At 34.2% G+C, this 14,980-nt stretch overlaps 2 protein-coding genes across 2 annotated transcripts; both read right to left on the bottom strand.

Moving 5' to 3' along the window:
- Nucleotides 1-3,589: 3,589 nt before the first annotated feature.
- LOC138384450 (olfactory receptor 1165-like) lies at nucleotides 3,590-4,537 on the bottom strand. The gene has a single exon (XM_069469953.1). It carries the CDS (start codon nucleotides 4,535-4,537, stop codon nucleotides 3,590-3,592), a length of 948 nt encoding a protein of 315 aa, XP_069326054.1.
- Nucleotides 4,538-13,296: 8,759 nt separating this feature from the next.
- On the bottom strand, nucleotides 13,297-14,244 carry LOC138384449 (olfactory receptor 1165-like). Its single transcript, XM_069469952.1, has one exon. The coding sequence runs from the start codon at nucleotides 14,242-14,244 to the stop codon at nucleotides 13,297-13,299; it is 948 nt and encodes a 315-aa protein (XP_069326053.1).
- Between the last annotated feature and the right edge of the window lie 736 nt (nucleotides 14,245-14,980).

Here is a 14,980-nt window from a genome sequence, read left to right as displayed (position 1 = left end):
GTAAGTATATACAAAATATAAGTATATATAAAAATGACCTAACATTTTTAATGGCTATATAGTATAATTTTTTCAACAGTCTGTAATTTATTACCAAACACAAATTAATGAATATTTAAGAGTCTCAAGTCCTTTCTTGTTACAAATAATTTTTCAGTGATATCCAAGTGTGTATCTCTGTGTTTTTTCAAAATATATATTTTCAGAAGTAGTATTGCTGGGTCATGCTGTACATTTTCTTAGAATAAGTATTAGCAAATTATTCTCTGAAGTAATATATAAGGGTCATTGAAGACACATATTACAGATCCCCCTTCAAGGAAAAACTTGTTCTTCCAGTTGTCAACTTCTTCAAGATTGGCCTCAGCTCCATGGAATCACCATGCCTGCTTGACTGATTAGGCATGTGTGTAAAAGCCTGTCCCAAGGGGATAGATTCAGAGACTGTATGTCCTGTGTGCCAAAGTTCCCATGGGATAGGACAGGGCTTTGGTGGATTCTTCACAGTCCGCATCATCCCTGTCCTTTTCTTTCCTCCCACAGATGTTTAGTCCTAAAAAATACCCTACATGCCAAACTCTGTCTCAAGATCTGAGACCAGGGAACATAACTACCACAACTTTTTAAAAATACAGATTTTTGTAAGTGTTGCCAAAAACATTTACTTTTTTTCAAATTCTTTTTGATTATTTTAATTGAAGTATAACTTAAATGCAATGAATTGAACAAGTAAGAGTTCAATTCAATGAATTAAAGTGAACAAACTAGTACATACATCAATAATTTCAAAATTTTAATTATTACCAAAATATTACCAAGAAGTATACATTATGCTCTTTCCCAGGAAGTAACCTTCAAAGATAACAACTATTTGCACAACAAACTAATTTTGTCTATTTATAAACTTTATATTAATAAATAATTTGATTTATATACTGATATTTCCCTTTTCTTGCCTAAAATTATGGCTCTAAAATTCCATGATGTTGATCTGAGTATTGGTAGGTAACCTTTTTTTTCTTAATTTCTATACAGTACTCATTGGAATAAATATTTTAAAAAATTCATTTTTCTAATGGACATATGAGTTTTTGTTCAATTTGAGGCAATTGGAAAGTATTGTTGTGAAAATACTTGTGTCTATCTTTAGTGAAAATATATATTTTTATTGAATATATAACAAGAAATGGAATTAAGAGCTCATACTTCCAAAGAGTTTCTCAAAGTATTGGTCAACTTTCCACTGACACTCAGCATTTATGAAAATTTGTTTAATCTACATTCTTGCTCACTCTTGGATTTAGTGATTAATTGTTGTTGAACTTTCTATTAGGTTATTTGCTAATGTTTCTTGAATATTTTTATACTTTATGCTTAGTTGGAAATCTTTACACGTAATATTATTACGTGTGTCTTTCACGTATGTTCCAAAAATGTTTTCTCTTCTGTCCATAGGTTGATTCCCATAGTTGCAGACCCTGAGGCAAGGAGTTAATTTGGAAGACAATGCCATGAAGGTTCAGGGAATGCAAAGGAAAGACAGCATTAATGAACAGGTTACCTTTGTGGGCAGCTGGGTTTCAGGAAGACTGAGCAGAATCAATTCAGTCTTGTCCCAATAAGAGACGAGGAAGTTTGAGTAGTTGTGCACCTACTACAAGTATAGGTTGAGACTCATTACTGGAGATAATTTCCTGGCACATTCAAGCTGTCCAATGCACGGACTGACCACACTTCTACTACCAGAAATAAAGCCTTGAGGTAGCGAGTCATGGATATTTTCACTAAGAAACCATCTGAAAAAAGAAAACAAATAATGATAAAAGAAGAAAATAGAAGTATTTGATAAAATAAAAGGCAAACATAAAATGGAGGGAATCAACAAATATAAAATGGTTTATTGGATCAAACTAACAAATTGATTAGTCTCTCCTATATCTAATCAATAAAAGAAGAGAAAAAAAGCAAAAGTAACTATCACCAATGAAAAGCAAGCATCATTATATATCCTGCCACCTTTGAAAAGAGAGTATTATAAAAAAATATTATGACAATAACTTTCAAAACATAGCCATAGTGAATGAATTCTAAGAAAAATTAGACAAAAAAGGATACAGAAAACTATTGGGCATTTCTAAGCTGAAGAGTAGAATAAATGAATTTTACATTCTAAAGAATCATAACCGATAATCTATGATTAATGGCTTGCATAAGTATCCTAGTACATTTTGTGTTGCTATAACACAAACAGACTGAGCAATTTGTAAAGAAAAGACATTTATTTGTCACAGTTCTGGAGGCTGAGAAGTTCAATATAAAAGTGCCAATGCCTAGTGAGAGCCTTCTGCAACATCCCACAGCCGAAGGTGGAAGAAAAGGCACCACAGAGCATGTGCACAAGACAGAGAGGGGGCCAAACCCATCCTTTTTAGCAGAACCCATTCCCTAGATAACTAAACCACTCTCATAATAATGGCATTAACCCATTCACGAGAGCAGAGGCTTTAATACCCAATCACCTCTAAAAGATCTGACCTCTCAATGTTGTTACATTGATGATTAAGTTTCCAACACATGAACACTGAGGGAAACATTCAAGCCATAGCAATAAGGTTAAGACATTTAAAAAAAGTATATTAATTTTGTATTAACTGCTTAATATTCACTTAATGACAATGATAAGTCAGAGACCAGAGACATGGAGAAGATCAATTCTGGAGATAGAAAGAATATGACTTAATGACAGATGTTTGTGAGAGGCGCCGGAATAAATAAATAATATTTTCTTGTTTGTTTAAGCAACTGAGTAGATGTGGACTGTGGACCCTTCACTGACACAGAAGAGTGGTGAAAGGAATAAGTTTATTATGAAAATGGGTGATCACAACTTAGATTTCATTAGTCTCGAAGTTTTTTTATAACTCACTAATGGAAATAAGTATTGTTAGAAATAAATTGAACTTTTCTTGATATTCAGCCTTACTTCAACAAATTTTATTGAACTATTTTACACTGATACTCCAAAAATGGGTGATGCATACTAAGTAATATTTTCAGCATCTACTTGCTTAAAGTCAGCTGATATTTTTCATCATATATACCCCAAGGCCCTCATTTTATCTGAAATAAAGATTTAAGGTCAAACAAAAAAGTGTGTTGTACAGAACTCCCTTAGTCAAAGCAAGTAATTATGAAAACTTGAGCACATATCCAAGAACTGACTAAATGTAGTTATCACCTGTGTTTGTAGCACTTTTTAAGAATGGACTAAAGTTAAATCATAACATAAGTAGTGAATCTCTAAATATAAATACCTTCATCACCTCGACTTCCACAATGTCCAGTGGGATGATTTTGAAATATATTTCTCTATGAAACCTTCTGGGAAAAAGTGATTCAGATTGCATTACAACTATATTAAACTACACATGATTTTAAGGCATTCTGAACACTGAAAACCATGGCATATATAATATTAAATTGATTAAAACAGAATCATATACTTATTTAAAACAATGGTAAAATGTCATCAACAATGTATATGAAAAAGTTGTACATATAACATAAATACATACATGTTTTTGAATTATTATGAGTGAGAATATAGTCTGGCATTGATTACGGTCCTGACTGTCTCCTTCACATCTTTGTTCCTAAGGCTGTAGATAAGGGGATTCAGCATGGGGATCACAACTGTAAAACACACAGTGGCCACCTTGACCAGGAGCCATGAGCTATTGGAGTTGGGCACACAGTAGAGGAGGAGGATGATCCCATGGAAAATGGTGATGGCAGTCAGGTGGGAGGCACAGGTGGAGAAGGCCTTCCTCAGTCCACCTGTAGAAGGCATCTGGATGATAGTGACAACTATTAAGACATAGGAGGCAAGGATGACCAGGAGGCTACAAGCCTCATTGAATGTAGAAATGACCAGACAGGCCATCTGGCTGAAGGTGGGATCAGAACAGGCCAAAGAGAGGATGGCAGAGTACTCACAGCCAAAGTGATTTATGATGTTAGGTCCACAGTAGGAAAGTTCCAAAAGAGAATACGTGAGTGTCAGAGAACAGAGTCCACCCCATAAGTAAGTCCCAGCTACCAGGAGTGCACAGAGCTTGCGAGACATGGCAACTGTGTAGAGCAGGGGGTTACACACAGCCACAAACCGGTCATAGGCCATCACCGCTAACATGAACATCTCTGTGATCACAAATGCACAAACAAAGAAAAACTGTGCCATGCATCCTCTGAAGGATATAGTTCTGTCTTCCACTACCAAGGTCTCCAACAGTTTGGGTGTAAATACACTGGAATAACAAATATCCAAAATGGATAGATGTCCCAGGAAAAAGTACATGGGTGTGTGAAGTTTGGGATTGATTCTTATGACCACAATTATGCCCACATTCCCCACCAGAGTGACTGTGTATATGGCCAAGAACAGCAGGAAGAGGGGTGCCTGGAGGTGTGGATATTCTGAGAAACTCAACAGGATGAATGTGGTCACAGAGCTCTGGTTTCCTTCATCCAGTATCATGGCCCTTGATTTAAAACAAGAAAAAAGAAAAGAAAGATAAAAACAAAGAAAATTGAGCATCAGAACTTGAGAAGGTGGGGTGTCAGGCACTCAGGAGAGGCCCCATGCAGAGCAGTGAGGACAAGTGTGGTCAGTTTGTATTCATAGTGTCTGCTTCACTCTGGAGTCTCACTTGCAACTTGGTGTCTTTTTGATTATGGGCAATGAGCTTTAGCCTTTGGTACTTTGGTTTCCTTATCTAAAAAATAAAAAAATAGTTTTATTTATGTATCTATTATCTGTTAATGTATGCGACACTTGGAGTATTGATTGCTCTATGATAAAAAATAATTATATGAGAACAAAGGAGACATAGAACAATTCACAAAAGCATTCATCAGATCATAGTGCCCAATTAATAATGGCAGAACGGTCCTTAACATCAAGCACTTTGAATATTTATTAAAAAACATAACAGAAAATTCCTTCGGAGAAAGATGTGTCTTGTCAGACATTTCCAGTTCTATATTTATATATTGAATTTTTACCTATTCTAGGTTTACCTCATAATAAGAACTCATCAAACACATAATTAAGAGGATCTTTAAGTGTTCTGTTCAAAAATTTCAGTGGTAGCTATGTTCTCTCAACTGTATGAGCACCATAGGGTCATTTAGAAGATTCAAAATGCTCAATGGCATAAAACTATCTACTGATGAAATATTTTGGAGATATTCTTATAAGTTTCATGTTGATTGTCTTCTGCTAGTTACATAGTTTTATTGCAGTGCATACTGTACAGAATGAATAAACAACTTATTTATCAGCAATTATAAAACACAAGAAATATAGCACTAAAAAAGTAATATCGCATACAAAAACAATCATTAGATGACAAACTTAGCTGTGGTGGCCAAGGAAGAATAAAAGAATGTGTAAAACTGAAAAATATGAATTGTTTGTTAAATGAATATGAGTCTTAATATTAGGAATTTCACATGATTAAATCTAAAAAAAAAATAAAATAAAATAAAAAAGACTGATTCTATAAGGGGATTTGAAGACCCAATCAACATGATGTTGCCATCTTGAACACATTTGTGCACTGATATGACTTTAACCTTGTCTATAACAAGCAACAGCCTACCATCAAATTTACCAGTACTAATCCCCGGCACGGAGCATTGGCTATAAAAGGACATTCTGTTACTTAGGAAATCGGTAGAACTTTTTTGTTAACTTCATATATATTTAACTTCATATATTTGGTCACATATGTTGATCAAAAGACTTATCTTTAAATTCAGGACCTTGGATTACTTGAACTGGGTCACAACTAGGCAGGTTAAGAATTTTGAGATATAATCTGCGACTACTACAAGGCAGCTATTTTAAACCATTATATCAGTAAAGGTTCTTGAACTTTCATTTTAGAAAGAATCTCTGGGCCGGGCGCGGTGGCTCACGCCTGTAATCCTAGCACTCTGGGAGGCCGAGGCGGGTGGATCGCTCGAGGTCAGGAGTTCGAGACCAGCCTGAGCAAGAGTGAGACCCCGTCTCTACTAAAAATAGAAAGAAATTATATGGACAACTAAAATATATATATACAAAAAATTAGCTGGGCATGGTGGTGCATGCCTGTAGTCCCAGCTACTCGGGAGGCTGAGGCAGGAGGATCGCTTGAGCCCAGGAGTTTGAGGTTGCTGTGAGCTAGGCTGACGCCACGGCACTCACTCTAGCCCGGGCAACAGAGTGAGACTCTGTCTCAAAAAAAAAAAAAGAAAGAATCTCTGGAGTTGTTAGATTATACTCTAATACCAATTAAGTGGCTGTTCCGAAAGAATCTAAAGCAAGATTAAGACAAGATTTGGCCCAGCTGTAAAATAGAAGATTCCTAAGGATTTTCATGTCTTATATTTCATTTTTATAAGCAATACTTTTAGTGTTTCTTCCTTAAAGTTCATTTCTTTACATCTAATGATGTCTCTTCAAACTCTGTCATTGAAACAAACCATAGCACTATCACAGTTAATTCCAAATTTAAACATTTATCTTAAGATGTCCATTATTACTATTGACTTTTCTTATAATGGTCAGATCCTAATAGATATGTTTCAATCTCTGGAGTTAAAAGGGGGAAAAAAAGGCTCATTTATTCTCTTTCACAATGCAGAATTTCAAATATTTTAAGACACTTTGCATAGTCCTCTTGCTTTTTGCTAGGTAAACATTTTGAATGCTTTTATATGTTTGCTGTATTCTCTCACAGTGGTTTCTAAATATCTTAGAGGGTTTCCTTAATATTCTTGGTATAATATTAACTTTCCTGAGCTAATACTAGTCCTACGAACAAGACATACTCTTCCAGTGGAATCTATCTAGGCCAATGGGAATGAATTCAGGAAACTGCTTATACTACCTAAATATCTAATAAACTTAGAATTTGTAGTTAGTTATTTGAACTGCCTTAGGTCAATTCACAGCTATGACAAACTTTGCCCCTGGTTTACTGATAAGCCACAAATTCATGCTTATGTGGTTAGAATTTTTTAACAAAGTTGAAGATCGTGCACTCATTATTATTTTTATGCCCTGATTGATTCTTCTATTATTTACCATTTCTGCCTGCAGAACTTTTCATTCTAAATGGGTGGATCCCTGACAACAATTTTTGCCTTAAGACAGAACCCTCTGTCTAGAATACTTTCATTAATGTCACTGATCATCAAGGACCATCCCATTTTTCTATATCTCTTTATGATTTGGGCAATTTGTTAACTTTTATAAAATATTTTTTCATCTTAACTTCTGCAGAGTAGCTATATTGTGTTAAGCGTGTGCTTTCATTTTAATAACTACAGCGAGCGTAGCAACCTGGGAAGGTCTTGAATACTTTAAATATGTTCCTTCCCTACCTACCACACAATTATTTTGAGTACAACATTCAGTTTTGAAATCATGATTCCATTGAATTCTCAACAGAATGATATATAATCTTCATTGTCCCATTGCTTACTCCACACTGTGGTGCTTTCTGGTTCTTTTATAATCTCAAATTTGTGGCTATTGGATAGTCATTCAGGAAAAAAGAAAAACAAAAATTTCAAAATGTCCTTTCTTCTTCATTCTCACCATGACCAATTGTCATTTAGATACAAAGTGCCTTTCTAGCCTGTGAAACTCTACCTCATCTATCCTTTAGCCTTAGATACATAATTGAAGTGTTTTTGATACCACTTTGTTGCAAAATGCATCAGAATGATGCTTTTCTTAGTGGATTTATATCATATTCCTCTCAGAATTATATAAACAAATTATTTTTGTCACCATATATAATGCTCTATACATTCTAATATTAAAAAATATTCCATAAACATTTATTTATTCTAATCTACTTAGAAAAAAATGACACTTTTTCTCCTCTAATGTTTTAACCATATCTTCTTTACATGAGAAGCTCCCTATATAGTTCTTCCAAGAAAACTTTTCCGGTTAACACAAATATCACTGTTTTTCTTCTCCTCTAATTTTCATGATACCATATTATCACAGTATATATAAAATGCCTAGCCTATTTTACTAACTTTACATGTGTATGCATGTGTATGTGCTACTTTATTTTTTCTGAATTCATTAAATTTCTTAAGAACAAAACTCACATTTAACAATTCATCTAAAACCTTTAGTGTACCTGAAATAGCATTTAAAGATAAAGCTTCCAATTCAGTACAATGGTCCTAAGAATAATAAAAGCAGACTTTAGTACCTTGAATATGAACCATTAGCTGAACTATTAATCTAACTCAACTCATATAAGTTTTTCCCTTCCCAAAAATATTTCCAGATTTTAATATATCACATTTAAGAATGAAAAGATGTCCAACATTGAAGCAACTCACCAAAAGCCATATTTTCCTGATGCATATTTTTATTGATGGGTTCCTTGCTGTTATTAATAAACTGCATGCACAATCTCTCTCAAAATTAAAATTTTCTTATAAATATCCCCATTACTTTAAAAGCAGTGGGTGACTTTTGCAATACATTATTCAATAAAGGAGTCAAATAATGTTATATTTCCAACTGCCAAGAAATTTTGGAGGGAGCATAGAGACACCCTTGAGTAAGAGACAGACCTGGAAACTAGGTTCCATAATCATGTTTATTGTACATGTAACTGTTTGACCTTGGAGACGCAGACCCTGGAGAATCATTTAGAATGAAATTTCTTCTTCACAATTAGCATGGTGTGCTTTGTGCTTAACACAAGTTTATATCCATGTAGAGATTATATTTCTAAAAATGGCAAAAATGATACCACTCTTATTTTTAGTCTTTTCATTTCAAATCTAAATGCTTATACATGTGTTTAGAAGTGCACTTAACATTATATAACACGTATTTTTACATTTTGCCCTGTAGTCTTATTGTTATACCCTGAAGAAAGCTGCATATATCTTAGTTTTTTTATCTGTATTTTAACCAGAAAATTGAAGGTATGGGATATATTATGTATCCTTATTGTGGCTATAGGGCCAGCTGGATTCTGAAGTGCAGCATTGTAGGTCATAGAGCTGATATTTTGAATTCTTCTATATGATTCCTGAATCTACTAATAAAGTAGGTACAAATAATAGAGGCAAAAGCTATTATAAGTATGCCTCCTAAATTCTATTATATTGGTTATTGACCAGGAAACCATGAGATATGTATATATGGAGAGACAGCTGAAAATAGAAATTACCAAAATTGTCTAAAGGAATTGGACATTCTGGTCTGGTATAGCTGGTATAAATGGATTTAGCTATTTTAGTGGCCTAAAATTAAGGAGATAATTAAGGTTAATATTTGCTATTTTTACTATATTGTGAACTATTTTAATAGAGGATAGCTAGCAAAAAAAAAAAAAAAAATGTCCAGCTTTGGTTTAAGTAAGGAGGCTATGTGAGCTTCCATGAATGACCTGTACCAACACAGTTGGCCTGGCATTTTAATACAGATCAAGACAGGATTAAAGCACTGAAAACGGACTTTTAAAATATAAACAAAGGGTTGTTTTAAAACAGAGTTGGCACTTGGAACTTTTTTCCCTGTTTGATAAGGTTTTCAGTATGGCATATAAACCAAAACTTGAAGCATAATGGCAACTAAAGCCTTGTGCTGTGTTAAACTTTTTAAATAATTAATTCAAAATATTAGTGTGTTGCAGCTCTAAATCCTTATTCTCCGATTTTTTTTTTGAAATGTCATGCAATTTTTGTCAAGGAAGAACTGTATGGATATTCCTTATTTTTCTCATAGCTTTCAGTTGTTCACTCATGAGCTGCAAAAATGCCTTTAGATTCAGAAGTACCACGTATGCAGAGGGCACTGTCTGGGAGATGGGCATGCTTGTAAGTTTGGCATGGGCGGTGCAAAGGCAATATATGTAACCAACATGTTTGTACCCCCATAATATTCTGAAATTTAAAAATAAAAAAAAAGAAAAAGAACATACTGTAGTTGCCTAACATGGAATTCGGAGATTTTATTTTAAAACACCAATTAAAAGAAATAGTGATATTAAGTATGGATGCTATGTTTTCTCCATGGGTTAAAGTATGGAACTATTACAATAAAGTACTCTAAATTCAAATATTTGCAATGTATTTTACAGTTAGATGCCAATTAGCTGAATCAAGTAATTAATGAGGAAATGGATTTGTGGACAGAATTTGTCAGTTTTATTACCACAATAGATATAGTGGGAGACAAAAAAGTAACATAAAAAGAACACTGACTGGTTAAGATTTAGGAACTAATTTATTTTTTCAGAATATGTATTGAGATTCATAAGACCAGGCTAGAGAGCTGTTAAAATAAAAAGGACAAATAAGCACACGAAAAGATGATCAAAATCATTAGTTATTGGGAAAATGCAATCTTTGAAAAACAGTCTGGTGGTTTTTGAAATAGTTAAACATACAACTCCAGCCATTTGAAAATTAGATAACCAAGAAACTGACCAAGTAATATAGGAGTGTTTCATAGATGACAGGTATTGGGCCTGTGGAGAAAGAATATGCTTCTTGGTGAATGGAAGGGTAGCTGCATATCCCTATCACAACACAGAGCAAATCCAGTTGATGGCAATTGGATTACAGATTTAAATTAGCAAAGACAAACACACACACACACACACACACACAGCTTTAAGGAGTTAATATGCCTCCATATAAATTACAGTTTAGATGTAGAATTCTAAAACAAGACACACACATAAATTAGCCATGAAGATTAATACATATGAATTCATAAAGATGCAGAACTTCTATTTATAAAGAGGTATTGCATAACATTGGCTTATGTTTCCTAATCACCTTTCCTTCCAGTTTCCTTGCCATCTGCCCACTAGTCCCAGAGAAAACTTGACATATTTTATGTTTTTGTGTGTGACAGCATCTCACTTCCAGGTACCAATTTTTATATTATTAAGTTATTGATGCACAACACAAAATCACAAAATCCACCAAAAAAGTACTATGCAACAGCAAAATTGAAAGAAGTACAGCCATTGGATCAATGTGATGAATCTTGTGGGAAAGAAAAAAGTCCCTGGTGGGACCAGGTTTTACTATGCTGTAAGTGTCATTTCTTGGGCGAGACTCACAAAAACAAACAAAAAAAAAAAACACAATGATCAGGTTCTTCATCTCCCCTTTTGTGTTCCAGTATCCTTTTGATTATCATTGAATCAGCCGACAGGTAATGTCCTCAAATCACAGCAGTGCTTAATGCAGCCTGGTCCAACTACAAAGACTCCTTTTGGCGTCACACTATTTATTAGTTTGACTTTTGCAAGATTAGACTATACATAAGAAATAATGATCATTTAATTTATTTGTTATTTGTAAATAATACCAGTAAAAGCATGGGAAAGACAAGATAAAACAAAAACAAAAAAGATGAAGAAGCATCCAAACAAGGAAGCATTGATAAGACATCTATAACTGTAGAAAAATGAAGCTTAAATGAAAAACAATAAAGAATAAAAGGAAAACACTTGTCAATTTTGTTATATATCATGAGTGTTGAGAGTTTTTTGGCATACCCTTAAACAGTTGTATACACAGGATATGTAATTTTGTGGGAATCTCTATTTTGAAGAAAATTAAATTTTTATTTGTTAATAAAATTACAAATCATGGAGAATGAGAAACATTTAATGGGCTTGATTGGATACACAAGGAATGGATATCTCCCTGTTTTCTACTTATTTTGTAAGGCTTAATGATGATTGGCAAGAGACAAGTAGCAAAGGAAAGTTCTTATTGTTAACCTCAGCAAGTCATTTATTTAAGTCAACAAAATAATGAAATAATTATTAGAAATCATTAGTCAAACCAGTCAGTCATGTTTCACTTACCTGGTATTATCAAGGAAGAATGTGTTACAAGAGATAAGCTTTTTAACCAATCTTACTACTTCATCTCTCTCTCCCTGCACTCATAAACATTGCATTTTAACTGTAACTCCACAAAAGGAAGATAACTTTCTTACTTCTTAACTTTGTGCTTAGCCATTTGATTTACATTAATTAGTACACTGTTAACAGCCCTGATACAAATGTAGACTTGAAATATACTTTTGGTATTTTTTTTACTGACTGTAGATCAGGGGATTCAGCATGGAGTTGACCACCATATAAAAGATAGAAGCCACATTGATCATGAACCATGAAATTTGGAGCTAGGAACACAGTGAATAAACTGATGGTTCCATGAAAGATAGTGATGGCATTTAGAAAGGAGGTATGGGAGGAGAATGGACACAGATCAATGGCAGCAAGCATGCAGAAAAAAACAATCGTTTAATAGGTTCATCCTGCAAAATGGATAAGGTCAAAAAACTAAAAGTAGATGACTGTACAGTAAACAGAATATATCCCAAAATTATGATGAACCAACAATAAACTAAATGTCTTGGACATAGCAGTTGTATAGAGCAGACAATTACAAATTACCAAAAATTGTCACAGGCCAACATTACATACATAAATGTTTATGTTACCACAAATGTGCACAACAAGAAAATTTCATGACATCTTCCATAAGAAGATGATTATGTATTCACAATCGAGTTTTCTCTTGCTTTGGGTGTAATCCAACTGCAAACTGCTTTCTCACCCAATAAAAATCATTAGTGTTTATTTATTTCCTAAATATATCAAAAAACCTTTTTATATATTGGTCAGGCTAGTTCAACTTTTTAAACAAAAGTTATAATTCTTCTCTGAAGTACTTAAACTCTTATATTTTGCTCTACTTTGGGTTGTACTTAATAACATTGCTATTTCAAAGGAGACCAAAAACTTATGTTTTATGGAACTTGCTGATTCGAAAGAGTTGGTGAGATGGACTTGGTTTTGGATCCAGTAAAGGCAGATACGATGTGTTTTTGGAACACTTTTATTAAACACAGTTTAAGTTAAACCATAACATAAGTAGTAAGTCCCTTAATACATTAGCAACTACAGAGAAAAGAATAGATTCCTTGTTAATCCTGACTTCCATAATGTCCACTGGTAAAATAATGAAATATAAGTCTTTCTTAAACCACCTGAGATGAATTGAAACAAAATGCACTGTATCTATATTTAACCAGAGATAATGAACACTGAGCCATAGCATATGCAATATTTAATTGTTTTAAAACATAAATATAGCTAAACTATATTCTGCCATGTATACAAAAAAAGTTGGACATAATTTGAGGAGTAATAAATACATATTTTTGAATTATCATGAGTGAGAAAGCAGTTTGGAGTTGATAAAACTCCTGACTGTTTCCTTCATATCCTTGTTCCTAAAGCTGTAGATAAGGGGATTCAGCATGGGGATCACAACTGTAAAACACACAGTGGCCACCTTGACCAGGAGCCATGAGCTATTGGAGTTGGGCACACAATAGAGAAGGAGGATGATCCCATGGAAAATGGTGATGGCAGTTAGGTGGGAGGCACAGGTGGAGAAGGCCTTCCTCAGTCCACCTGTAGAAGGCATCTTGATGATAGTGACAATTATGAAGACATAGGAGGCAAGGATGACCAGGAGGCTACAAGCCTCATTGAATGTAGAAATGACCAAACAGGCCATCTGGCTGAAGGTGGGGTCAGAACAGGCCAAAGAGAGGATGGCAGAGTATTCACAGCCAAAGTGATTTATGATGTTAGGTCCACAGTAGGAAAGTTCCAAAAGAGAATACATGAGTGTGAGGGAACAGAGTCCACCCCATAAGTAAGTCCCAGCTACCAGGAGAGCACAGAGCTTGCGAGACATGGCAACTGTGTAGAGCAGGGGGTTACACACAGCCACAAACCTGTCATAGGCCATCACTGCTAACATGAACATCTCTGTGATCACAAATGCACAGCCAAAGAAAAACTGTGCCATGCATCCTTTGAAGGAGATAGTTCTGTCTTCCACTACCAAGGTCTCCAACAGTTTGGGTGTAAATACATTGGAGTAACAAAAATCCAGAAAGGATAGATGTCCCAGGAAGAAGTACATGGGTGTTTGAAGTTTGGGATTAATTCTTATGACCACAATTATGAACCAATTTCCCACCATAGTGACTGTGTAGATGGCCAAGAACAGCAGGAAGAGGGGTGCCTGGAGGTGTGGATATTCTGAGAAGCCTAACAGGATGAATGTGGTCACAGAGCTCTGGTTTCCCTCATCTAGTATCATGGCTCTATATTAAAAGAAAGAGAGATAGAGAAAACTAAAGGAAAGAGAGAATAAAATTAATTTAAATTGAGCAACATAACTTTAAAAGATGGTGTGGGAGGAATTCAGGAATGTCTCGATGTAAACCATTGAAGACAAACGTGGTCAGTTTATATTCATAGTGTTCTGCTATGGAGCGTTCTGCTAAGGCTCTGGAGTCTTACTTTATAACTTACTGTTTTTTTTGATTGTGGGAAATTGGCTTTATCTTTCAGTACTTTAGTTTTCTCTTCTGGAAAACAAAAGACAGTACATAACATTATTATTTTACATACATTTTCATAAACGTGTTTGATACAGCACTCAATGCTCATTATAAAACATAATTATATGACAAGAAAGGAGACATATACTAATATCAGAAAAGCATTGAACAGGTCATAGTAGCTATATGACCATAGTAGAGCAATCCTTGAGAAAATTAAACACTTTTAATACATACATAAAAACATAATAGTAAAATTTTGTAGGGCGAAAATGCATCTTGCCAGAGTTCTGTATTGATATATTGAATTTTTACCTATTCTCAGTTTACCCCATTATGAAGAACCCATATAACATTTACTTAACAGTATCTCTAAGTAGTGTGATCACTACTTTTACTGATAACTATGTTCTCTCAATTATATACCCACCACATGGTCATTTATAAGACTCAAAATATTCAATAATATAAAACTGTCTCTCCTGAGGAATT

This window comes from Eulemur rufifrons, chromosome 6 (assembly GCF_041146395.1).
Source record: "Eulemur rufifrons isolate Redbay chromosome 6, OSU_ERuf_1, whole genome shotgun sequence".
In the NCBI taxonomy this organism is placed as follows: Eukaryota; Metazoa; Chordata; class Mammalia; order Primates; family Lemuridae; genus Eulemur; species Eulemur rufifrons.
The sequence above is the reverse complement of the archived record's forward strand: the minus strand, read 5'-3'. Positions and strand labels throughout refer to the sequence as shown.

Coding starts and splice junctions, on each gene's coding strand:
- LOC138384449 (XM_069469952.1), bottom strand. CDS start 14,244: ATGATACTAGATGAGGGAAACCAGAGCTCTGTGACCACATTCATCCTG.
- LOC138384450 (XM_069469953.1), bottom strand. CDS start 4,537: ATGATACTGGATGAAGGAAACCAGAGCTCTGTGACCACATTCATCCTG.